A 25,115-nucleotide genomic window follows, 5' to 3' on the forward strand; every position below is an offset into this window, starting at 1 on the left:
GAAAACAAGCTTATAAATTCATTCATTAAGCTTCACAATTTCATCAATCGAAAGTTCTCAACAAATAAAACCCGAACATCCATATGCTACAAGTCCATTTCAGAAAATCCAAATGAATTTTTATAATTGTGCTTCAATGTACCTCCATGCTGCTGCAAAACCATTTTGCAACATATTCACAATCTACAATGCATCTAGATCTTTCCCTAAAAGCATGTAGATGGATTATCACACATACACATGTCAAGTGCAAATTTTATAATTCCTTGATCTTGATATGATTCTCTCATGTCTGTCAGTGAGACTTACATGCACTGTACAGGCCCAACAAACCCTCGTGGAGAAGCTCTTTTCCATTAAGGCAAACAAAATTTCTTCCGAGGTCGATGTTTGATAGAGAGTAATTTGTTTTCCAGCAAGAACATGAGTCTCCACTGATATTCATGGATCAGAGAGTCCAATCTCCTAAACCAAACTACATCATTAATGTTCATCAAGCAAAAATATTCACAGCCTCACCAATGAACACCAAACTATCATGATAAAAATTACAAGCATGCTCAGCACATATTCTACTCACTGGCACAACCGTTTATCATTAGGAACCCTCCAAATAATAACAAACTTATTGACTTTACAGTTACCTGAAAATGGAATGGTATGGTCCATGCTGAACAGACCTAAATAAGCATTTAAAACATACGAGTATTTGACAAGCTGCACTGTAAATGTTGTGTCAAGTGTCATCCACATCATCTGTGCTGACATCATATATCCTTTCTATATTTTTTCCATTTTCAATGTTCCATTTCTCATTGTATTATATTATATTCTTTTACTCAAAGAGAGAGAGGACACCTACCTTTCAAGGACAGCGATGATAGAATACTTAGCAGGAAGAATGAATTCTCCAGCAGCCTCACATTCTTTAGATTTTGACCAGCAACACCACATCAACAATGGTGTATCAATTCAAGGGGAAATGTCACCACTCCAAATCATCCAAAGACTAGACGTACACGAAAGCCAACTGGAGGCAAACTCCTCACTAAAAATGTAAGAAGAATGCAAAGGATACAGTGAAATTTATTGCAAGCAAGCAAGCCTTAGGACGAATGGGCTGACATTTTGAGATGCAAATAAAAATTTTGAAGGAACCAAAGATTACCTTCTGAAAAGTTGAAACTTCCTCATTCAGGTATCAAAGATTAAAAACCACACATCTATCAGATACAGAGCATTGTCAAGCCTGTGAAAACCATCTCACTGGTTTAGCCTTTCTGTGCATCTTAAGTCTTATTCATTTAAGGGAAGAAAACACCAACATTTCACAAGCAGAAAAGGTTAAGTGTGTTACCCAATAAGTTTGAAGCGCCATCTTTCTGTTACTTCTAATATGGAGTTTAAACTAATTAATTGCAGAAGCACCAAGCAATTCATCTGTAGTCTACATCAAAACAATAGTAATAATGGCAAATTGTGTTTATCAACTCACTTGGAAACTTATACCTGACAAACATCTCATTAAAATACTGAGGTTGAATTAAATGTATAATAGGAAACCCTTAGCCTTAAATAAAGTGGGCTATCTTTAAAAATAAGGCAAACCTATGCTGCACTCTGCATAATGAAACAGGTAACTCTTAAAGACAGTACAAACAAATATTGACCTTATACTTAAGGCTATTCAGATGATACAAGCTCACATAACAGAGATTATAGTCACCTCCATGCATAACTTGAACAGATCTTTTAGCCATGGATCAGAAAAGCTTGTAACTGAACTACACAATTTGGAGTTTTTGAATACCTTATCGAAAATGTCTACCAGGCGAGGCATGTTTGTAAGGAGATCGAGATCTACTTCTTACATGGTCTCGGTCCCTCAACCGTTCCCTATCTCCATCTCTATCTCGATCTCTCTCCCTATCCCTTTCTCTTCCACCACGACCTGACCTGAAGGGATTCCTATCCCAGTCTCTTGTTCTTTCTCGCTGTTCCCTTAATCTGTCCCTCTCACGATCCCTTTCCCTGTACCGGTCCCTATCATCTCTTACTCTACTTCCTTCTCTATCCCAATCATTGTCTTTTGTTCTTTCCATTTCCTTCTCCCTCTCTTTCCTTCTTTCCTCTGCTTCTTTCTCTCTTGCAAGCCTCTCACCTTCTCTGGCTTTTTCTTTTTTGCCCTGAGAACCAATTGTTCACATAAATCAGCGATATAAAAAATAGTCATCAATCTTTCTAATTGCTGACCATTCTTCAAAAGAAAAAAATTGCATCATAAACATAGCCAAAATATTAGAGATTAAACAAGTCACCTTAAATTCTGTAATAAAATCGCGAACCATGCCATAGCCTATGTGCTGCTTCCCAGTTACATGAGATTGGGTTCTCTCAGCAGCATCATTTGCCACTAAAAAGGAGCCACAGATTTCACAAAGTGCCATCTTTTTTTCCTGTGACAGTATTAGTCCTCTCTCACTTGATGCTTGTTGCGTCACAACTGTTTTTTCCACATTCAATATGTCAACCTTGCACAAAATCAAAAAATCAGTTACTTCAAATATAAAAACGCCATATAAATCATATCTATTATCAAGTCTATAACTACACCTAACCCAGAAATTAGCATATAATTAGCAGTACCTTCCTCATTAATGCCTGTGCTTCATCAACTTTTCCTTCCTCTCCAAGATTTTCAACCTGTTCCAGCAGTTTCCTTATCTTTTCCTCTATTGTTGCTAATTGCTCTGATTTCTCCGTTGAAAATGGCATAACAGATGAAATATCTACATCTTGGGCTAAACGTTCACGACCTCGCCGTACTTTACGGTCTAAATCTTGTACCTGTAGATTTAAAAATTCTCAAATCTTTTCAAGAAAAACAAAAATGTAAACTTCCTTTTCTTGATTTAGTGAAATAAAAGCTCTGTTAATAATATAGTTTGAACTGACCAGTTTCTCACAAAACTGTGCAAGTTCTGCTTCAAATCTAGGAACATATAGATCATGCCTCGAAGACTTCTCAAAACTGTTTCAAAGATCCAACAAACACTAGTAAGCAGCATACAAACAATGGTCCATATGACAAACACAATAGACGAATTCAAAAACTATATATTTATTTCAAGATGGCTGCCATTATAGTTTTCTTTTCCACAATCTAGTAACCCCGTAAACAACAATGAGGGAATTAAAGCTGAATTGCCAATTATCATTTTCAAATTAGGTAAATATAAGATTTACCTTTTGCATCCCTGATGGTGAAAGAATAAAATCCACTTATAATTGAACCATGTGTACAGTTTTTGCTTGCAACAGTCCACCTATATTCACTTGACACTCAAATTTGTTCATTAATTTATTAAACTACAGCTAAGGTTTGGGTCTGCATCTTCCAAATCCTAGGTAGCGTAGAACAAAACTGCAAAATGTTTCCTTCTGCATCATGGTTCTAAGTCTAACAAACAAAAAAAGGGAAAGAGAACAGTTTCTGGTCTTTTTCCAAGAAAAAGGGCACTCAGCCAGGATGAGAGATGCAATCATGTGAAACAATCAACTTATTTTTTTTATTATAAAGAGCAATAGTGATTTGTATCTCAGCCTGTTGAGGCTTGAACCTGGGACTTCTGCCTAATGATGCTGGACTTAAACGGCTGCCCAGACTGCAGGCAAACAATAAATAAATGTACATTTTGCATTCTCACATAAACTGAAGTTTTTCATTTCTTTGTGTTTCACTGCTTACTTAGATAAGAGAATCCTAATTCAGATAAACTGACAACTTGTTAGTTACAATCTGATAAGCTTATACTATGAATATAATCAAACAACAAATATTAGATGTCCCCAATAAGAAGCAAAATATTAAAAATATTTAGTAGTTAGACCATCCACATTTAATCCTACAATTTTGTTACTTAAGTACACCCTCGCCCTAACTCTAAACCCTACAATTTTGGGGGGTTTTAGGTTTAGGGTTTATTTAGGTTAGTAAGTATACCCCATTACTAACTTTAAACACTAAAAAAAGAGGGATTTAGTGTTAGGATTGGTGTTTTTTGCATAAGCAAGTACAGGTGTTAGGATTAGGTTAGGGATTTAATTTTTATGCTTTACTATGCTAATAATGTGTAAAAACTAAATCTCTTAAAACTTTAGCCCTAAACCCTGAATATTTTTCAAGGTTTAAGGTTAGTGTAGGGTTGGTGTTTGGTTATTTTTTAATGATTAAGATTTTGCAACACCTTAAATGTTTATTTGTTGCAAAATAGCATAACACATTTTTAAGATATCGAATGCATCATAACAGCAAAACAGTGCTTTTTAAGCCCTTCTATAATATAATGAACACGACATTTGGCAAGATTAACTTATTGTATCGTAAGTCATAAAGTCCAAGCAATAAATTTGAGGGTGACAAAGGTTGGGATGATCAGGAGACTTCTAAAACTTTTCCCTATAGTTATGATTTTTATATATTCTTCATTTGTCTTCTCTTTCTTTCTTCTTTTAGTGAACTGTCGTTAAGCCATAATTATAACAAAGGGAAATCGCAATGTCAAACACACAATCATACATTCTTGCTCCAGGATGCCCCCCATAAGTAGGAATGTCATTGAACTCCAAACCTTTCTGTATAATTTCTTTTGATGCAACTCTACTCTCTTGTACCACTTTGCTCTCACATACCACTTTGCTTACACATATTGCAGGGTATATTTGAGGACTTTGTATATCAAGAAGTTTGGGATACTGAGAGAATCACTCTTATGTAACAACACTTGTCCATGCATCTTTGGGTATATTGCGAGATGTGGTATATTAGATAGTTTGGCGTTGGAGATATAAGCATATTGAAAAGCATGAGTAATAAGTGTTGAGCAATAATGATTTCTCCAAAGAGAGGTAAGGGTAAACTTGAAACCTTCAAACTTTTTAAGCCTTAAACCCTATTTTTTGGCAAATTTGGTCACAATGCCATTCAATTGAGACTTTGCATGTGCATTTGACATAGCAGTCTGTATACAAAGTAATGTACAATTTTTGTAGCCTTGAATGTAATGAAGTCATTTGTTGCTTTATAAAGTGAAGGCTTGAAAATAGTACCTCTAGATGTCACATCTAGCAAAGGCATAAGGCAAAGAAGGCAATGGCAAACACACAAGTTGGATTAGTTTCTTCAAAGGCCAAAATCATTCTTTCTAATGAGCCAGAGCTACCACAACAACCTGCAAGAGAATATCAATATATGACTAGTTCTACAACTCGTAGTCCAAACATTGAAGGAAAACTTTAATGTCTTTTTTGCATCTCGTATTACAACAAAAGCACAATGGAGGGAATTTTCTAACAACGAAGCCTAAACCCTTCGGGCTGGCAATGTGCATTTTGAGCAAAAGATGCAATTCATCCACTTGTGTGCATAAAAACACAACAATTTGACTCAACAACAAGTGAAATGTTTTCATGTTTGTTTGCAACAAGCTCCACCTTGAGCTAAAGAAAATTCACGATTAGAAAAGTTTCCAATTGTACAGTTTAAAATTTTCAATTATAACTTTGCACGGTTTCCTAAATCTAATTTCTATTTTCCTAAAACTTATTCCATCTATCTCACTAACTTATACCTTAAATTTGACAATTTCAGGTATTGTCAAGGAATATCAGTTGATTGACTTTAACAAGATCAATCTAAATTCAAAATTAGTCTGCCCCTCAATCCCATTGGGAACCATGCCCCCCACTCTTAAACTTCATTTGGGGCTGCCATCCAAACCCTTGCTCTGTTTTCAAAAAAAGCAGAACATTAAAATTGTAAGAAAGAAAAACTAAAAAAAATGTCTTTGAATATCAAAAGACATTTTTTTCCTAGTTTTATGAATTCTCCCAATCAAAACTTGAGTAAATGGATTCCATATATACTTTTGGTTTGCCATGTCAATACCGATTGTGAGTAGTTCTACTATGCTGAACCTTGAATTATATATCCTCTAAATTACAATATTTCTGGTTCCCATGCATTGATTTCTGTTTTTTTACATACTTTTTGTGGAGTCCACGACTGGGTCAAAATTTTGGGCTGCCGAGCCCAAGTTTTCCCTCTATGCTGTAAATGTCAATTCACATTCACTCGCTCTATCGTTTTACAATTAAACTGCCTTCGAATATTTAACAGAATAAAAAATAAAGCACAAATTTTCCTTTTTTTCTGCCTTTTTGAGGTTTCTAATTTCTTCCTAGTTAATTGAAAAAATCTTGATCTTTTGATTAGCCAATTTATTCCCAGTAAGGATTTTTACTACTATCATACTAAGGATGAAAAGAAACAAAAAATTAATGCTAAACATTATAACTATTAATCATGCCCAAGGTTAGGGGCACGTGGTGGGAAAAGATGAGTTCCACAAACCCTAATTTCATTCTTATGGTTGGGCACCTTGAATCAGCCATGAAGACACCTTAAGAAGGGATCAAACTTACAACAATGAATGGACCTAGGCCAACCCCTGTGTTGCAATGAGGCAACATGCGACATGGTTGAGTGTAGTAATATTAAGGACCCAAGACCATTCTCATGTTCTCTATGAGCTCTAGCTAATGGTTAACATAGCATTTAAAAGTCAATTTAATTGAGCTCACGTGGTAAATCATCAGGGTTTTTACAAGGCAACCTCTGTTAAAATCCCCAACTCACCTGTTAAACTCTTAAAATTTACAAATGTTAAATGTTAAATTGGGTAAACTATCGCATCCACTTTTGGATGTGGCATAACAAAATTGATAGGACCAAGTGCACTTCATAGGTGAACTTGACGTAAGATATACCCCTTAGTTGTGGCATAAAGTCGGATATTAGCTAATCAATGTATATACACACATGCATACTGCTTTTCCGTATCTTTTAATGTGCAACTTTTCTTAGAATTTTCAGTTAATATATTATTATATTGACTTCTAATCATATTCTACTTTACCGTTCAGTACTAAAGGCTCAGCTGTAATTAAAACTGATCACCATCCAAGCCTAGAAATCACATTGGCTTAACCTATGTTTATTTCAACAGCATAGGAATAATTATTATTATGTGATTAGTTTTGTTTAAAACAAGAAATTGTTTATTTGTGATTATTGTTACCAAAAATACAAAAGCCAGAAATTTTATTTAAAGTAATTAAGAGTATGGGAAGATCATATATGTACTACACACGTACGTACTATTCTCCCTAGATTTTAATATGTAACTTTTCTTATTAGAATTTTCAATTAATAATAAATATATTGGTTTCTGATCACCTACTACATAAAGGTCGGTAATTATGGTTCTGTTATAATTGGAACTGACCATAATCCAAACCTTTAAAATATGGTTGGCTCCACCTAAGTTTATTTAAACGGCGTACATAGGGGAAGAATTACTGTTAGGTGACTAGTTTTGTTTAAAACAAAATATTTTTTATTTTTTATTTTTTATTATGGTTATTAAAAAATATTTGTATTTTACAAAATGAAATCAGAAATGTTATTAAACTACAGATCCGCAAGTAATAAACAGTATGCACTCATCATGCACAGATTCTTTGATAACTAATGCAACATGCCAGATAGCAAGAAAAATAATAAGCTCACTTACCTTGTTTATTAAATTAAAGAAAATGGAGATTAAAAAACATTTTTTCCACTGCTAACAAGAATAAAAAGGAATCAATGAATTCTGGCAGCTCAGCATATAAAGATGCGGGACAGAAAAACATTTCAAATAGTGAGTTAACCACACACATGCACAAAAGCCTCCAGATAAATAAAAAATAAATACCAATATATTATTTTTATCTGGGTGCGGTGTACATTAAACAGATAACACCTCCTTGATTCTGGTACTAGTATTGGTCCAGGTGCACCCAGGGTTTATCTTATATCACAGAATCTGAGACATAACCAATTGTCTAATAGAGAGTCGTTAACAAAATATTTTTTTTTAAATTCAAAATAAGAACACTACAACAAAGCACAAACAAGTAATTAAACAACTAATTAAACCTGACTCAGCTGCTATCCATCACCATTGCCTATTCCCAATTTTGAACAGATACTATAAACCCATGTGATATATCGTATGTCATAACTTATTTTGAATTATCGATTCTCAGTAGTGTTTTATTTTTCAATTTTTTAAATAAATGTGACATTGACACTATGGTTGTTTAAAACTTATTTTCATTTATCGTATGTATCTTCTATATTTTTTTTAATGTTTTGTACAGACGTGCCCATGCCAAACCAAATCTGGCAAACAAAAGATCAGCAAATTCTGGTACCAATACCCAGGCAACTTAATTATAATGTCGATGCAATCAACAGCACAACCAGAAAGAAGAAATGTTTTGCACAGGACCTGTGACATGCAAAATTTCCAAGTTCAAAAAGTTTGGTTCATTTAGTAGGTGAAAATTTTGAAAAGTTCAGAACTTACAAGGTACAGTTAATAATAGAATACATAGAAACTTAACCTCTTTTATGTTTTTAAATGAAAATAACATGGAAGAAAAAGATAAATATATTAATTTACAGATCATGAAAGTTAATACTTTATATTCTTAACATTTATGTTTTGTCTTGTCTTGGATTAATGTATTCAATTTTATACAGTGTACAATAAAAAGCTTTATATTCTTAAGACTTGTGTGGTGTATTTGTCTTGAAATAAGGTTTGAAAGATGATCGTCCAGGTTAACAGGAAATATCAAATACATAACCCTATCACCATAGCAAGGAAAAAGGAAGCTTGAGATTTGGAAACTCCATACTACACAGCTACAGACAGCTCAAATCAAATGGACATAAAGAGACTGGCAAAAAATGCAAGTGTCAGATCATCAGCAGAAAAACAGAAAATCAAAAAACATAGCTGGACCTAAAAAAGTCAAATCATTTCCATTGCCATCAAAAATACACAGGCAGTGCCCCAAATGAAATATTTTATGATTCAGGTCTCAGATTCCTACATTATACTCTACACTGTTTTATTTGCTTGTTTCCTTCTTTGCTTTTCACATCATGGCTTTAGGGATCTTATGGTTAGATTTTAATAATATAAATGTTTTATTTTATATAAATTATAAAATTCAATATAGAATGCTCGACACCAAACAAGCAACACAAAACAAAATATAATAAATAATATTTTGAAAAGGAATTATGACATTTACCCTCAGAAGAGTCAAATAGAAAAAAAATGAGATTGTTGCTGTATTTAGAATTAGCTTTATTTAGTGGGCACATCAAACTTGTTTTTTTGTGCTCAATCTTTTATATTCAGTAAAAAAGAACTTGAAGAAAGTTTAAACAATGTTGATGAGGAGGGTATTCAACTTGCTGGGTATGTGGTGAAGTTACTTTTATATGCAGATGATCTTATTCTCTTTGCTAAAACTGCCCAAGGTTTGAAAGATCATTTGAAGGCTTTAGAGCTCTTTTGCCGTGAAGTTGGGATGCAAGTAAACACCAGCAAAACTAAAGTCATGATCTTCTCGCTGAAAAGGAAAAAACAACAGGATTATTTCCTCTTTGAGGGGAACTCATGGAGATAGTGGAAGGATGCAAATATCTGGGAATTGATTTTCACAATAAACTCAGCTGCGAGACATGTAGAACAAAAAGGATTCAAGAAGGTTGAAGAGTGCCTTACCTTTTGCAGAATAGATGCAGGAAAGCAGAGTTATAGGATTGGAAAACAAAGAAAACACTTTTTGATTTGTCAATTACGCCAGTTATCCTCTATGGCTGTGAAGTTTAGGGCAGTAGCATATCAACCCACAAATGGAGGCAGGTAGAAAGAATTCAAAAGCATCTAATTACTAGCAATCTTAAAGTCAAATCTATGGTCCCATATGAGAGTCTTTTGGCTGAAGCAGGAATGTTTCAAATAAAGGCATCAGCAATAATTTGTTTAATAAATTACTTTTTAAAAAAATTAATCATGGATAGACACCGCTGGCCCAAAATGGGTGTGGAATAGGACTTAGACCGAAGAAAGAAGTCTTGGATGAAACAAGACAGCAAGTAGATGGGTATGTGAGACATTAAATTGCATGAATGCCCCAACAAAAATGAAGAGATAAAGAAATTCATATTAGAAAAATTTAGGACTGCCATGTGGTCAAATCAGATTGGTTGAAAAAAAAGCCCATTATGTCAAAGAGTTTAACCCACATGGGAACATGTTGAAAAAGATTATCTGAGGGTCACAATCAAAGGAAAAGCTAGACATTTAGTGGCACGGCTGAAAACTGGTTCACGCCATCTTAGGTGTGAGACAGACATATGGACGGTCCCAAGAGAAGAGTAAGAAAATAGAATCTGCATTTTCTGCAATAGAGGGGATATGGACGGTCCCAAGAGAAGAGTAAGAAAATAGAATCTGCATTTTCTGCAATAGAGGGGTCATTGAAACAGAATGGAACATGTTGAAAAAGATTATCTGAGGGTCACAATCAAAGGAAAAGCTAGACTTTTAGTGGCACTGCTGAAAACTGGTTCACACCATCGTAGGTGTGAGACATATGGATGGTCCTAAGAGAAGAGTGAGAAAATAGAATCTGCATTTTTTGCAATAGAGGGGTTGTTGAAACAGAATGTTGCTTATGAAGACATCCATATGAAACATAAAAATGATTTGGAGGTAAATAAGCTATTTGAGGAGGCGAGACTTCACAAAACTGCTGGCTTCTTGATTAAGATTCACAACAGAAGAGTCAACATCAAAAACAACTTGAAAATTGTTAAGGGTTTTGACTCTTGGTCCCTTACACTGCTTGTCTCGTGGATGTTATTAAAATTCCTTCAATTCAATAGGAATAGTAAAGCCAATGCATCCCATTAGAACTCAAATCATTTTGTTTGAAGATGTAAATCCATACCAAAAAACAAAAAGTGTGATCTTTAGCAGGCATTTGCAACATTTTGAATTCTTGTATCATTTTTCAAGTGTAAGTTATAAACTTGTCTGTTAAAAGACACACAACTGTAGGAATTTGAACTCAAAATCATTTTACTCATAAATATAAATCCAGACCAATGGACCAAACCAGGAATTTTCATGAAGAGCTTTTTGATTTATTATATCCTCACCAAGCAAAATTATTTCAGGCTTACTTACTTAGCATAGAGCTTGACAATGGGAAGTTAAACTTTACCATGTTCCTTGTAAATGCAAATCCACAACTAAAAATTTGTGTGATCTTTGCCAAGGCACTTACAGCCTTTTGATTTCTTGTGACATCTTATAGGACAAAATTAGAAGGTAACCATGGCCCCGGCATAAAACAAACCATAGTGGAAATTTGAATTTGAATTATTTTACTTGCAAATATAAATACACACCAACAGACAAATGCAGGGACCCTTATCGAACACATAATTTTTTTATTGATTATATCTTCTATGAAGCAAACGATTATATGTTTATTTGGCATATAGAACATAAAACTCAATTTAAACTAGAATTGTTTTCTTGTAAATGCAAATCCACACTAAACAACCCAACCAAGGCCTTTGGTGAGGCTTACTTATTGTATACTCTCAAGCAGAGACTTTAACACTGCCTGATGTAAAACATGCCACTATAGACCTTTTTTTGATGGAAATGACTCAGCAAAGGTAAAATTGCTTCTTTTACCAGCTACATGAAAATATATTATCACCTTATATTTAGATGTTATTGTATCTACTAAATCTAAAGGCACAACAATAAAACATTTTAACTAAGTAGAGTATAAACCCATAGCAGATACAAGAGAGTTAATTGAAATTCCTCATTTGTATAATCTCTAGAGAACAAAGAATCTAACGCATGATTATCATTCAATAATCAGCCTGAGGCATGGAACTACAGTCATATTTAATTTTATCTTTTGCTACAATTGATCTTTCCCCAACCCATTCTTGATTTACCAATTACAAATATTTCTAGCTATACATTTATTCCTAACGATCTTCAAGAAGAACAAACTCAAATCCAGAGTTCCATTTCACTATCCCCCATATATCAAAGCCTAAACGTTAGCTTTTAATGACAGAATGTTGTTGTCAAAGATCATTTCATCCCATTTCATCTCCCATGTTAATAAGAATTAGCCTAGAACTTAGTAAGCAAGGAAACTCATACAGGATTTATTATCCCTAGAAAGTAGAAACTAGTATTTGGTTACATTACACAGGACAAAAGTTTAGAACTCATTCAAACTTATGACCTGATCCACAGCAATGCTGAAATACCTGTGTTCCACTGGGGCACATCCCCAGTCCTAGAAACCCCATCCCCATCCCTAAGGGCATTTTGCATATGAGGAAACAGCTGGAACATCCCCAAAAATCAAATCTTTGAAATGTTTCTGAAATGAGTTGCAAAAAAGGAAACACCATGGGGACATTTGCCACTGCTGAGACATGCGGAAATATCTGCAACATTGCCGAACTGTCCCAGGAAGGGCCAGACATCCCCAACCGCAAAGCGAATTTTTATTATGTTTAGAAATGAAAAACATTCATAACATTAAAAAAAGACTGTTAAATATATCAACACAGCAGTATAAGTTATAACAACAGCAATTAATATATCATGATTGATGATAGCAGTACACCAACAATAAAGTTAATCATGACAGCAGCAACAGTGGTATAAAAGCAATTAATATAATATGTTTGACTTGTAGCCATCCCACTGTTCCCATCCCAGAAACACCATGTATCAAAGTGGAATAATGAAAAAAATTCTAAACATGATCGTTGTTACAGGATGTGTCAAGACAAATCAACCTTAACCTCAACCTAATTGAACAAAGTGCAATTCATCTATATGTATAAAATTGAAATCAAACTAAGGATTGTAGGAATTTGATAGTTTGGGATTGGCCGTTCCCTGTCTGGCTTAGACTCACAAAAACCTCTAAAGACTTAGTTGACCAATCACACATCCGAAGATGCATCTACCACTATGTGTGTTTAACCACTGTTAGACCTTGCCACACAGTAAGTACTGTATAGTATATACAAATAACCTTTATCAGAGACCATGTATAACAATCAAAAGGAAAACATAAAGTAATTGGAACATTGACCCTTTTTGAATTGAGAAAAGACCTACAATGGGCAACAAGATAATTGGAAATACATCTATGCCATTTCTAAGATAGGTTATTGAGTTAGCCCAGGAAGCATTATACCAGACAAATGAAATCAAAATCCAAGTCTAAATCAAAAAAAAACATGCCTCCCACTTGCTTATGACCCCGCTAACACATTCAAGAAAAAACATGTCACATCCAATCAAAGACCAGCTCTTCCTACATAAAACAGAAATTCACATCTATAAGTATAAGTTGTATAACATGTTTGTAGGTATACAGGCCCTCAAACACTTTAAGGATGTTCAAATATCAAAATACATCTGATGACACTGTACGCAAGATAATGTCTCTATCAACTTCCCATTGAATCTCTTTTTCAATGGTTATTAACGCAGTTCAGTTGTGGTGTCATTTTCCCTGCCACTAGAAAGTTTCAACATCATGGTTAATGTCGTTAAATATTAAATAATCCTTTACATAACCCTAAACATCATAAACTTAGTTATCTTCAAACTCACTAAAGCCATCAAGAGACCAGAAGAAGACGCAACTTATGCAGTTTATATAGAAGGTGCAGTAGGAGGAAGTTAATCATCCACAATCAAATGCAGCAAAGCAAACATCCAGATAAGAATTTTCAAGAACTAAATCCCTATCTTTTGTTTGCTGGTTGCCCTCTGTACTTTTCCTTTTCTGCAATACACGACGTGAATTCAAATGCACAGATACCATACCAAGTGCCTTATTTATTACCAACTTGTTTCATGTTCAAATTATTATTTGTTTTGTTATTTCTCATATTTGTGTGTTCTTTTTTACGATAAATAGCTTCTTTATTAAATGGGTTGATGTGGCCATTTGGTGCGTTTGCATGTAATGGCAGATGATATGATCTCCTTTTTGTGTGGTTGAGACCAACAAGAGTATAATCCCTAAGTTGTAGAGTGTTTCTGTGTATATCTCTTGAGATTATAGAAAAGCAGTTCATGTGTCATATCTTGCTGCTCCATTGGGGATTTAGCTTTTGTAACTATCTTATCGAATTGTTAGTTGGGAGTAGAGGAAATACCCAGGAAATGGCCATACTAATTTATTAAACTATTACAGATTTTTTGTTCAGGTTTACAAATAACAAATGTTCATAAGACATATGTGATGTACATCTTTATATAGGTTATATATAATATCACAATACAATTGTAAAATTAGATATCACGTACATCTGTACATTGTTGTTATATAGTTTAGCATGTGTTGGCAGATGAGACACTCTATACTCTTTTTGTTGGGAACAACAACAATGATAATGCATAATCTGCAGAAGTGATCTCATGGCAAATTCTTGACACATGCCATCCAAATAGCAGCTTAATGTCACATCCGTTGGTTTGTTGAGAGGATAGCAATGTGTAGTTTTACATTGAATTTTTAGATGACAGTATATGAGATACTGAGGCAATAGACATACTAATCTATTAAACTAATACAGACTTCTTGTTCAGGAAAGATAAATGTTCAATAATCATGTTATGTATGTCTTTATGTATATTATTCATGATATTACAACACAATCATAATATTATATTTCGTATACAGTTCTGTGTGTTTCTTGTGTAGTTTAGCATGTATGGGCAGATGATGCACCACCATATTTCCCTAGTTGCAACCAATAATTAAAGTGATTAGTATAAAAATTAATCTTCACGAGTGTTCCTTCGTGACTCATGAAATTCTTGAGATATGATATAGGAATAGCACAGCTCATATGTCATATCTAACGGTCCAATAGGAAGATATTAATATCTAATTATCTTGTCAGATTGTTAGTTTAGTGGATCCTAAGGCCATTAACAAAATTAAACTAATAGAGTTTCCTTGTTCTGGTTTAAAATGATAAATGTTCAATAGTTGTATGTGACATGTCTTCATATAAATTAATTGTAATATTATAACATAATACAATAATTATAATATTGTACAACAATAATTCCACTATTTTCATAAGCTTGTATCTATTTTCAGTTTACTGCCTATTCCCACTTAATGAGCAATTATGTTCAGCATACAACTAACATTGTAAATAGAAACTCAAGTAAGATTTGACTCCCTGATTGGTAAATAGTAAAAAATTTGAAAGGAATTTGGAAGCCTTCACGCTCTCAGGCCTAGATTTAAGGTCAGCTTGATTCTATGATTTATATACTAAAAGTCTATGAGTTCATAGCTATAATCTAAATGGATGTCTTCTGCATATCATGAGACTGAATTGACTTTTGCATGATGTAGTTGAAAAACAGACATGCTGTTAAAAGCTAAAAGAATCATTAAAGACAAATTAGATGACTGGTGCAGCATCACAACTGAAAACACTGAATGAAATTCTATTAAATTATATCACTTGTTTATTAAGCCATGTCACATAAAACATTTAAAAAGTTGGTAATGATTTGTGCAGCAAAACCTTTAGACACGACCATAATTTTAATATAATCTCAAGAACCCCAAATACTTTGTACCTTTGGGGGGAATTTTTCGTAGTAGCTATATTACGGGAAAGGTGTTTTCTACGAAATGGGTGATATTCTACAGGTGATTACACATCAAAGACATAAATGGCCAATCACTTGATATAAATGGAGGGCCGGGCCTTCTTATTTAAATAAAACACAGTTATTTGATGCAACTGGTGTGTTGAGTGAAATATGGATCATTATGGGTCAAGGATGAACACACACATTTTCTGTCAAGAACAAATTGATTTTTTTCCTCTAAGTCATCATATCTTTTAGTACAAAATGCCAAAAAAAGTTTCTATGGTTGATTATTAGCCAATAACCACCTTATACATAGAGCCAATACTAATTATAAAAGCACGCCTCCCACTAGATGGTGCCTTGTCCTCTTTCACATTCATCTATGATAACACTTTGGCAACGACTGTAGATTGGTTTAATCATCCATGCAGAAGCAGATTGCCACCACATTTAGAAAAGCTATTCAGAACTATTTTTAAGTCAAGAGTTGGCATTAACTTTCATTGCCAAGATTTATAATGTAATTAGTCCCCTTTGTTACCTGAGTTTAACCCTAAAAGTTCACTAATCAGGGCAATTATCAAATAATGTGAGAGGTTGTAGATATAATGGCTTGCAATCTAAATAACAGGATGCTAGGTTACTGGCCAGGGGCAGAAAAAGAAACCGTCCACTTGAATTAGATTTGCTAGACAGGAATCACATTTCACCCCTCCCCTGTTTTAAGGACCTGATGGTTTAACAGTTACCTCAAAAGGGCTAAATCGGCATGATCCAGATCTCCAGAGATCCTATATATGCACGCTTGTGATTCATATTATGTTCCATCCTACACCAACACATATGAAGCATGGAAAAACTTATTTGGGCAAGATAAAAAATCACGATACCTCAATAATATTACAATTAAATATCACGAGTTGGAAGATTTTAAACAAATGTATCTTGTCTTGTTTGTTAACACAACAAACATCCAAGGTAAATATAAGTTCATATGAAAATATAGAAAATTATTATTTTGTAACATATTTGCCACACCTCATCCTGTATATAAGTTTAACACTGTGTAAAACTCACCAAAGGAATGTGATTATGCAATAATAGAAAAGAACACTTAAAATTTCCAAAAACATATAATTTCCTGTAAGCAAACAAAAGAGATAGGGGCATGAAACATATTATTTATTTCTCAGACTTCTAATAAAGCTAGGATGTCATGAATGTCGCTTTGGAAATACTCAGTAAATAGGCCAAGACAGTCACCTCTCTTTCAGTTTTAAATCATGAATTCTGGGGCAAGGGCCTGCACCAAGAAATCAATAAATATTTTTAGAAACTGACAAGGAAGATATGGATCAACATAAACATCAATAACAAAATGGAATGAACAAAAAAATGAATAATTTAGAAATAGAAAAAAGTGAGGAATACATACCAAGGTCACTCTTTGTATTCACAAATAAATCATGTGGGCAAAATCGAACCATATAAAAACCACAAACCTCCCTGTCATCCCAGCGAATTTCTCTATAACCTTTCTTCTCCTCTTCGGTGAGATTTCGAGCTGCAAAAACAGCTTATTTTATATCAGGTTACTTCTGGATACTAGAAAACATACTCAGTCCTATTTGCAATTCAACGGAGGGACTCAATTGAGTTGCAACCACATTACAACCATTTTAAGATAATGGTTTTACTTCTTCATTTCCGTCAGTGCCTTCAATACACTATAGTTTCTTACTGGTAGTAAAACATAGATGCTAAATTGCTAATCTGTACTTCATGGAAGAGTATATATTCCAAGCATTTTAGCCCACATATTCTTCAACTTTCATATCCAAAGTAATAACTATAGTTATGGCAGCAGAGAACCAGAATTCAAATAATACGAAACTGGCTTTAACAGTCCTCTGTATTTTAATCCTACAATTTGTTTAAACTCATTCTAATACAGGAATATGTAAAAACAAAAATACCAATTATTAGAATAATATTATTCATTATTGTTTAATGGTCAAATATGTAAAATAATGTAAATATTGTCTTTTTAGATTCTTTCTAATATCGAGTGTTTCTTATTTAGAAACATCGATCCTTTGTACATTATTTAATGATCAGTTGATCATTTGTAAACGACGACTAATTTTTACCAATTACGTTTCTGTAATATGGTATCAGAGCCCCGAATGAAATTTTTTAGATTTTAAAAAAAATATATATTTTTTCTTCCCATGTGTGACCTGCAATCTGTGCATCGAGGGTTCTTTGTCTTGCAACCCATATTTTCTTCGCGCGACTTCCCGTGATCCTCCTGTTCCTGTGTGTGACGGGTTTTTTCGCGTCTTGTTTCTCTCTGCAGGCGGGTGTTTTCCGTGATTTTTGTTTTCTATCTAACAGCAGCATCTGCAGGTTCATTTTCAGACAGATTTTTGTGCAAATCTTTGCAGGTTTTTTCAAAAAAAAACCGTGACACGTTATCGCGGATTCCGTCTCCTTGTGCGACATGATTTCAGTAGCAGCTTTAACAAAACCCCCGCACAACCTGGTTCATAATCACGGTCTGCACGATATTTTGTGCCCTCCTCTTTCCGCGTCCTGCGTGTTCGGATCGGCCTCTATGCGACCTACGGGATTTTTTTCCTACAACCTACAGTTTTTGCCTAGGATTTATGCATTTTCGGCTGGGATTTAGCCCTTCATTTCAAGTCAGAAATTTTTTTCAATTACAGATTCCTTCTGGGTTTTTCGAGATCTGAACTGGGTTGCTGTCCATTTTTTATGGGTGCATTGTTTTCCATGCCTCGATTTTTGAGCCATCGGATCCGCATTCTGATTTCAGATTCCTTGTAGGTTTTTTAGAGCTCTTCTGGGTCTTCATCGGATTTTTCTAGGTCAACTGGAAATTTTTTCTTGACATCAGTGCCAGCCGTAATTCAAATTTTTAGAAGTCTGTACCTGATTCTGCCTTTATTTCAGACTCACGCCTTTCAGATTTTCTCGTTTTTCGTGTATTGAGAAACGTGCATAATGGCATCGTTGACCAACTTGATGTTGGAAGGCAGTCAGCGATTCAATGGCAAAAATTATAACACCTGGAAGCAGCGCATGCTCACTATTTCCGAATATCGCCGCCTAGATGATTTGGTTTTGGGAAAAGAATCTTGTCCTTCCGCAGAAGGAGCAGATCAGGACAAATTTGATGACCGCAATAGGGAAGCTGTTATGCTTCTCAAGCGCTTTGTCACAGATGACCAGTTACCTCAGATTCCTTCTGACAAGTCGGCCTCAAAAATTTGGAAGCATCTAAAGGAGTTGCATGAGACATCCGACAAAAATCAAGCGTTCCTTCTGAAGAACCAATTGTTCTCCATCATGATGGATGAACACATGTCCTTACAGGAGCATCTCACGAAGATTAAAGACATTCAAGATCAGCTCGAAGCCATTGAAGAATCTACCAAAATCCTATGAGCACTTTATCAAGACCCTCAACATTACGTCTACGAATGTTGATTTGAAATTTCCAAAGTTGTGCACCAAACTTCTACAGCAAGATCGTTGGAAAAAACAGTTTGGTAGCGGTGCCACTTCATCCTTCCTCAGAGCAAACCTTTGCAGCCAAATCCTTTCATAAGGATAAAGGCAAGGCTCAGTCATCGCAGTCATCTCAGCAAAAGGGCTCTAGTCAATCTCAGGAAGGTTCGAAGAAGAAGAAGTTTCAATGCAATTATAGTCACAAATATGGCCATCTGATTTGTCGCAATCGCGTAGCTTCCGAACAGCGGAAGAAAGGAGGGTCTCAGCCTAAAGCCAATGTCGCTGAGCACACAGAGCAGAAAGAGTCTGCCTTTACGCCTTATGGCTAAAAGACTTGCAGACCACGTGAAATCTTCTTCTTGGTATATTGATTCTAGTGCTTCTCGGCATTTCACTCACAAGCGTGATTGGTTTACAGAATTCTCTCCCTATACTGATTCAAGTATTTTTGGAGGAGGTGAAGAGTATACCGTTGTCGGCAAGGGCAACATTCAAATGCAGTCTGGTGGGAGGAATCTCATATTCCTCAATGTATACTACGTTCCTGGCATGGAACCAAACCTTCTCTTTGTGAGTCAAATCATGCGGCATTCTCCTCAGCTTGATGTAATCTTCAATGCACATAAATGTTCGACTGTTGATCGTGCAACACGCACTACTGTTGCTGTTGGTATTGAGGATCATGGTCTTTACAAACTACAGGTGATTACAGGTGGGAGAGATAAAGATAGAGATAGGGAGGGAGAAACAGGGACTGTGTGTGTATGAGAAATAGAGTGAAAGAGAGAGAGAGAGAGAGAGAGAGAGAGAGGGGGGGGGGGGATAGGGAGGGAGAAAATAGTGTATGTGAGAGAGATGTGGAGATATCGATAGAGATAGAGAGGGGGGAGATATATATAAATAGATAGAGAGGGAAGGAGAGAAAGGGAAGAAATAGAGAGAGGATACATAAGTAGAGAAATATACAAAGAGTGAGAGATAGAGAGAGATATAGTGAAAAACATTGAAGGGGGAGAGAGAGAAAGAGAGAGATGGGTAGATAGGTAAGGTGATAGAGATAGGGGAGAGAGATAGGGAGGAAGATAAAGATATTGCATCTCACATATTTTTCACACTTTGGCTCATAAGCAATGAAGCTCACATGGGTTTGAGAATTGCAGTGGCCCTGAAGCAAGATTTAAGATTTTTCACTAGCCAGGACTTTACCTAAAAAACCACAATGACTTGCAGCAATTTGATTAAGTGTGTAAAATATAGTAATTAAATGATGTCTGTATAAAGACACAATAAGTGATTCCCTTCTGAGTCAAGTAAAAGTCCTAACCAAATGATAAAATCGAAGAAGAACGACCTCAAATTCTAAAGAACTTCATAAGTAGTCATCTAGGAAATGGACCAAACATAAGATAGGAATAGTGCCAACGCGTTAGAAAACAACACAAACGCCTTTCTCACAAATGAAAGCTCCCACTTAAGACACCTAAACGAAGCAAACCCACTAACCAATGCAAACTAAGTAAACTAAGTAAACTAAGCCACCTAATAATCTTAAGCCAAATGACTTAAAGCAAACTTAACAACCTGGCTCACTCAAAACAACTAAACTAAAACACATAGAAGAAAAAGAAAACCTACCTTGTCCTCTGAATATGACCACTAGAGGACCTAACAAAGTAACGAGGTGGTGGTCAAAGACTTGCTTCAATGACCAAAACAATATCTTCACTATGAATTGTTTCACTAAACATTGAAGAGTGCAATGTGCTAATCACAAGGATTCTTTAGAGATGATAGCCAAGTACGGTGGCCTTGACAACTTTAGGGGTGAGAGTGACAAGCTTGGTTATGTAAATCATAAATGAAAAAATCGCAGCAAACTCGCAAAAATTGTGAGTACTCACGGGGCATATCTCCAAGTGAGTCACTTGCCATAAAACTCGCAGCCAATTTTTAAGTGAAACTCACAGAAATTTATGTTGAAAAATCACCAAAAATCTTCTGCAATCATTTGCAAACTTGCCAATAAAGACAAAAAATGATTTTTTTTCAAAAACCTAGGGCACATCAAAAATCGCCTAAAATCATTTAATCGTTTTTTACAACAAAGAGGGTTTTCTCTGTGGGATGTGGACTTAGGGCACAATAGCAAGAGTAGAAGCCCAGCATTTGTTCATTTTGTACAATAGATTTTTATTTATGAGCACGGTTGAAACTAAAAACACACATACATTTGTTTTATGATTATCTATGGTTTTTGAAATCTCAAAACCACAGATGTGTCGTTTTATGAATCTTATTAATTATTAAAGTGTAAACCATAGATCTATTCAAAAAAATATTATAAATTATTTTATTTAGAAATCTATATAGAAATCTTTTTATTTTTTTCAATTCATATTTTGTTTTATAAATTTTTTATTGTTATCCATACATCATACAAATCTTTTAATTTAATTTTATAATTTTTAGATTGTATATTTGTATAGATTGTGTTATTTATAATTAAGGTAGAGGTTATCCATACATTATAGTTTTTTTACAATTATTTATTTAAAATAATATTTTATTGATACTAGTTTTATTTATATGAAAACAAACACAATACAGATAATTATTATAACAATTTCATTGATATGAATTAAGAGGTTATATTTGTTCTGTCATCTAGACTCTAGGATATGTATTAAACTCAAACGTATTCAGAAATTGCACTTGTTTTTGGACTATGATATCTATTAAACTCAAATTTTGATTTATATATGATGGAAATCAGTATATGTTCTAGAAATTCAGAATATATGTGTATTTTTAAAGAATATTTTAAAAATTGTATATTTTCGGATGTTAGATAAATTTGCTGAACTATTGCCAAACTTTTTCCCGAGATTTTAAAAATTTTGGGCCAGCCAATCATTGCAGAGTCCAAGTTTTTCAACTATGGTGTAAATGAAGTTGAGTTGCCAGGCAGAACCATTATTGAGATGTTGTATGGTTTTGCATCTATGAATGGTTTTAACAATTAATAAAATATGCTTGACATATGTAGCAAAAGTTGGAGTTAAAATGCCTCTTGTTGTCTTTTGCCAGTTGCATACCTCTTGATGAGCAACTCCAAGTTGCAGATTTGGAATTGCATGGAGTTATTATCGAATTACTCATCAAATAAAATAAAGGGCTAAGAAAAATAATAATTTCTTTTTAACAAAAGGATTGTTAAAAAAAATTACACCACGTACAAGTGGCAGAAGACTAACAGGAATGATAAATGGCTGACAGAAATTATACAGCAAAATATTGACATCAGTAATTTTATGACGGAAAATTGCCAGCCAATATTGAATCAGCAACTTTAAATCAGATTTTCTACAGGAAATATGGCTGTCCGATACACAATGTGTATAAAATGTTGGAAGTCAAATCTATTGTACCCAGAATGAACAAACATGCTCCCCAAAAAATGCATAAGATGACCTAATGTTTGATGAGGTTATTATACAATTGAGAAGGCATTTACTTTTTTATAATTTTTTTGTATGCCTGGGTGTGAGTATGTATATAATCTGAATTTGAAGAAATATAGAACTTTTTCAAATTTTCTACTTAAAGCAGTTTAACAAAAAATTACTTTATTTACAAAAAAGTAAATAAATAAGTAAACAAATTCAAATATTTTCATAAATTAATAACTCACCTGCACCCATGAGCTCATCAAGCAGAGCCCTCTGCGCATCCACCATTTTGAAAGTGCAAGGGTGCAAAGTTCAACCTAATTGTAAGTGCCACCACACAGTTTGCTATGCTCCTTAGCGCTATCTACTTACTGCAGCAAATGAAAAATCATGTAACCAAAATAATAGCCTTTTCTGACCACCGTCTCACAATTAAATTCAACTAAACTGTATCGATACTCTAGTCCTACAATCTTCAAAGAAATATAAGACACTAAAAGTAGAAACCCTGGTTTAAATGTACACATTGCATTCATCCAAAAAGGCATGTACAATGACAGTTGTCTTGGTAGGATCAAATGGCAAATTCGTAATGTTGTGACCTAATAATAATGTGTTGAATTCAAGCATGACCCTTGATTGTGAAACTTAAGATATGACCTACACTTACAACACATAGGAAGCTATAACCTCACCCGGGATTTAATGAGCAAAAGATTAATTACTTGAACGATTGCATTCATTCTCATTCTGAATAGAGATTAACAAATTCCTTATATCTTCACCTAAATACAAGGTTGTTTCACACAAAGTAGCTTCTAAGTATTCAGAACAATAAAGAGTACATATTGCATGCAGCGGTACAATCCAAAACCTAGATTAATATAGACTAGATAGAAGACTTATTTTGTCTACTTTCTACCAGTTTCCATGAACACATCTAGGAATTGATTCGAAAAAATTTATGCACTTCATAATTAAGCAAGTATATTCATTATTTTTGGAACTCAAAGATCTGAGCTTAGCCCAAAAAACATGTATTTATGGTTAATATTAACTAGCCTTCCACCAAATGCAGAGTGATAAACTTATCAGCTTTTTACTAGCTTTATTGAGCAGTTACAGAAATTGACAAGCAAAAGGATATAAATATCAGAGATATGTTGTTTTGAATTAACAATTTTGGGGCTCCAAAAAGGTAGATGAAGGATTGATTTAACCAGCCTTGCATTGAATGAAAAATTGGCTAATTAATCTATTCATGTATTCAACTTGACAATTATAGGAATTGATAAGCTATGTGGTAAGGAAGGGCATTGCTATGATGAGGATTTGAACCATGCTCGACTTGCTACCTGAGTAATTGGTGGCGATATTCATGCCGGGTCAAAACAAGACAAGGCCCTGTCTGCTTGTTGACGCCTGTCTGCTTGTTGACGATAGGCGCTCGCAGTGTTAAACTATTTACCCTTACTTTTATTTGAATTGATGACTTTTTTCCCCTCAAAATCTAGTTAAGTCACAAAACCCTATATAGTTAAAATCTACTCTCGAACAAAAATGAACTACTATAAATGAAACATGAGATAAAATCGTAAAAGACGACAGTTGCTCCTGCTGTGACTCCACCGACTACTAAACCCTAAACACACAAGCAATTTTTGCCCAAAACATTTTTGTCTAGAAAGAGGGAAAATAAAGGTAAAAACCTAATCGACGATGCTGATGATTTGACAAAGATTCGTAGATACAAGGAGAGAATAGGAAAAACTTACATCGTTCGAATAATCTTTCTCGGGGTTTTCTCACAGATTGCGGAACAGTCCTCACGAATCTTTTTAAATCTTTGCAAATATTTCTAAATCGACACAAAATAAAAAAAAATTTGCTCTGCATAGGATTCGATGCCTAGAGCCTGCAAATGAAAGACGATATTATTTCGTGGCCAGATTTGCGTTATTTGAATGATGCGGAGATTTTACACGCCCTGTTTCATTTGCGGCAATCAACTAGAGGAGAGTAAGATCCAATGGCAAACTAAATGTCCTAGGGTTCTGGGAATTTTGAGTTAGGTTTTAAATAGCAGAAGTACGGCTGAAATCACAAGTAACACTAAGGCCATTGGTCAAACTATTAGCTGTTTTTTCTCCTCCTCTTAAAATGAATCACCTAGGTGGTGTCAAACTCGGTTGTTTTTTCCCTCCTTTCATAATGAACTACCTAGTAGTGTCATCAATCTTACAAACGATCAGTCGTGCTAGCTTTATTTTCAAGTATCTGTAGTCGCAATTATATATAGAGATAGAACATACTCAAGAACTAGCAAACACTTGAAGACTCGCTACCAAACTTACACAATTCAATGCTGCTTATGCCCAATATGCTTTCGAGAGGGGTTATTTATAGCAAAGTGATAACTTCTTAAAGGAAATATGATTTGTGATTCTTGTGTGGTCAAAATGTGGGG

General features: G+C 34.5%; 1 protein-coding gene across 8 annotated transcripts; it reads right to left on the minus strand.

Moving 5' to 3' along the window:
- Positions 1–24,877, minus strand: LOC131036546 (uncharacterized). Of its 8 annotated transcripts, XR_009104116.2 has the most exons (12): positions 24,424–24,877; positions 22,891–23,019; positions 17,098–17,226; positions 16,926–16,965; positions 2,956–3,031; positions 2,647–2,847; positions 2,319–2,531; positions 1,811–2,186; positions 1,358–1,447; positions 1,169–1,249; positions 863–926; positions 1–680 (listed from the first exon to the last, which is right to left on the minus strand). XR_009104116.2 is itself a non-coding variant. In XM_057968441.2 (9 exons), exons 2-8 carry the CDS (start codon positions 22,934–22,936, stop codon positions 1,812–1,814), a joined length of 1,080 nt encoding a protein of 359 aa, XP_057824424.1. In that variant the 5' UTR covers positions 22,937–23,019; positions 24,424–24,877; the 3' UTR covers positions 1–1,447; position 1,811. The 8 variants fall into 8 exon arrangements, 2 of the variants coding, with proteins under 2 accessions (XP_057824424.1, XP_057824423.1); XR_009104112.2 differs by having other exon boundaries at positions 1–926; XR_009104113.2 differs by having other exon boundaries at positions 1–1,048.
- Positions 24,878–25,115: the final 238 nt, after the last annotated feature.

This window comes from Cryptomeria japonica, chromosome 5 (genome assembly GCF_030272615.1).
Source record: "Cryptomeria japonica chromosome 5, Sugi_1.0, whole genome shotgun sequence".
In the NCBI taxonomy this organism is placed as follows: domain Eukaryota; kingdom Viridiplantae; phylum Streptophyta; class Pinopsida; order Cupressales; family Cupressaceae; genus Cryptomeria; species Cryptomeria japonica.

What these genes read in the sequence shown, in the direction of transcription:
- LOC131036546 (XM_057968441.2), bottom strand. Translation starts at nt 22,936, where the DNA reads ATGGTGGATGCGCAGAGGGCTCTGCTTGATGAGCTCATGGGTGCAG. An exon ending in CACAGTTTTGTGAGAAACTG is followed by an intron (nt 2,848 to 2,955) that starts GTCAGTTCAAAC and finishes TTAAATCTACAG; the next exon opens with GTACAAGATTTAGACCGTAA. An exon ending in ATTTTATTACAGAATTTAAG is followed by an intron (nt 2,187 to 2,318) that starts GTGACTTGTTTA and finishes ATTGGTTCTCAG; the next exon opens with GGCAAAAAAGAAAAAGCCAG.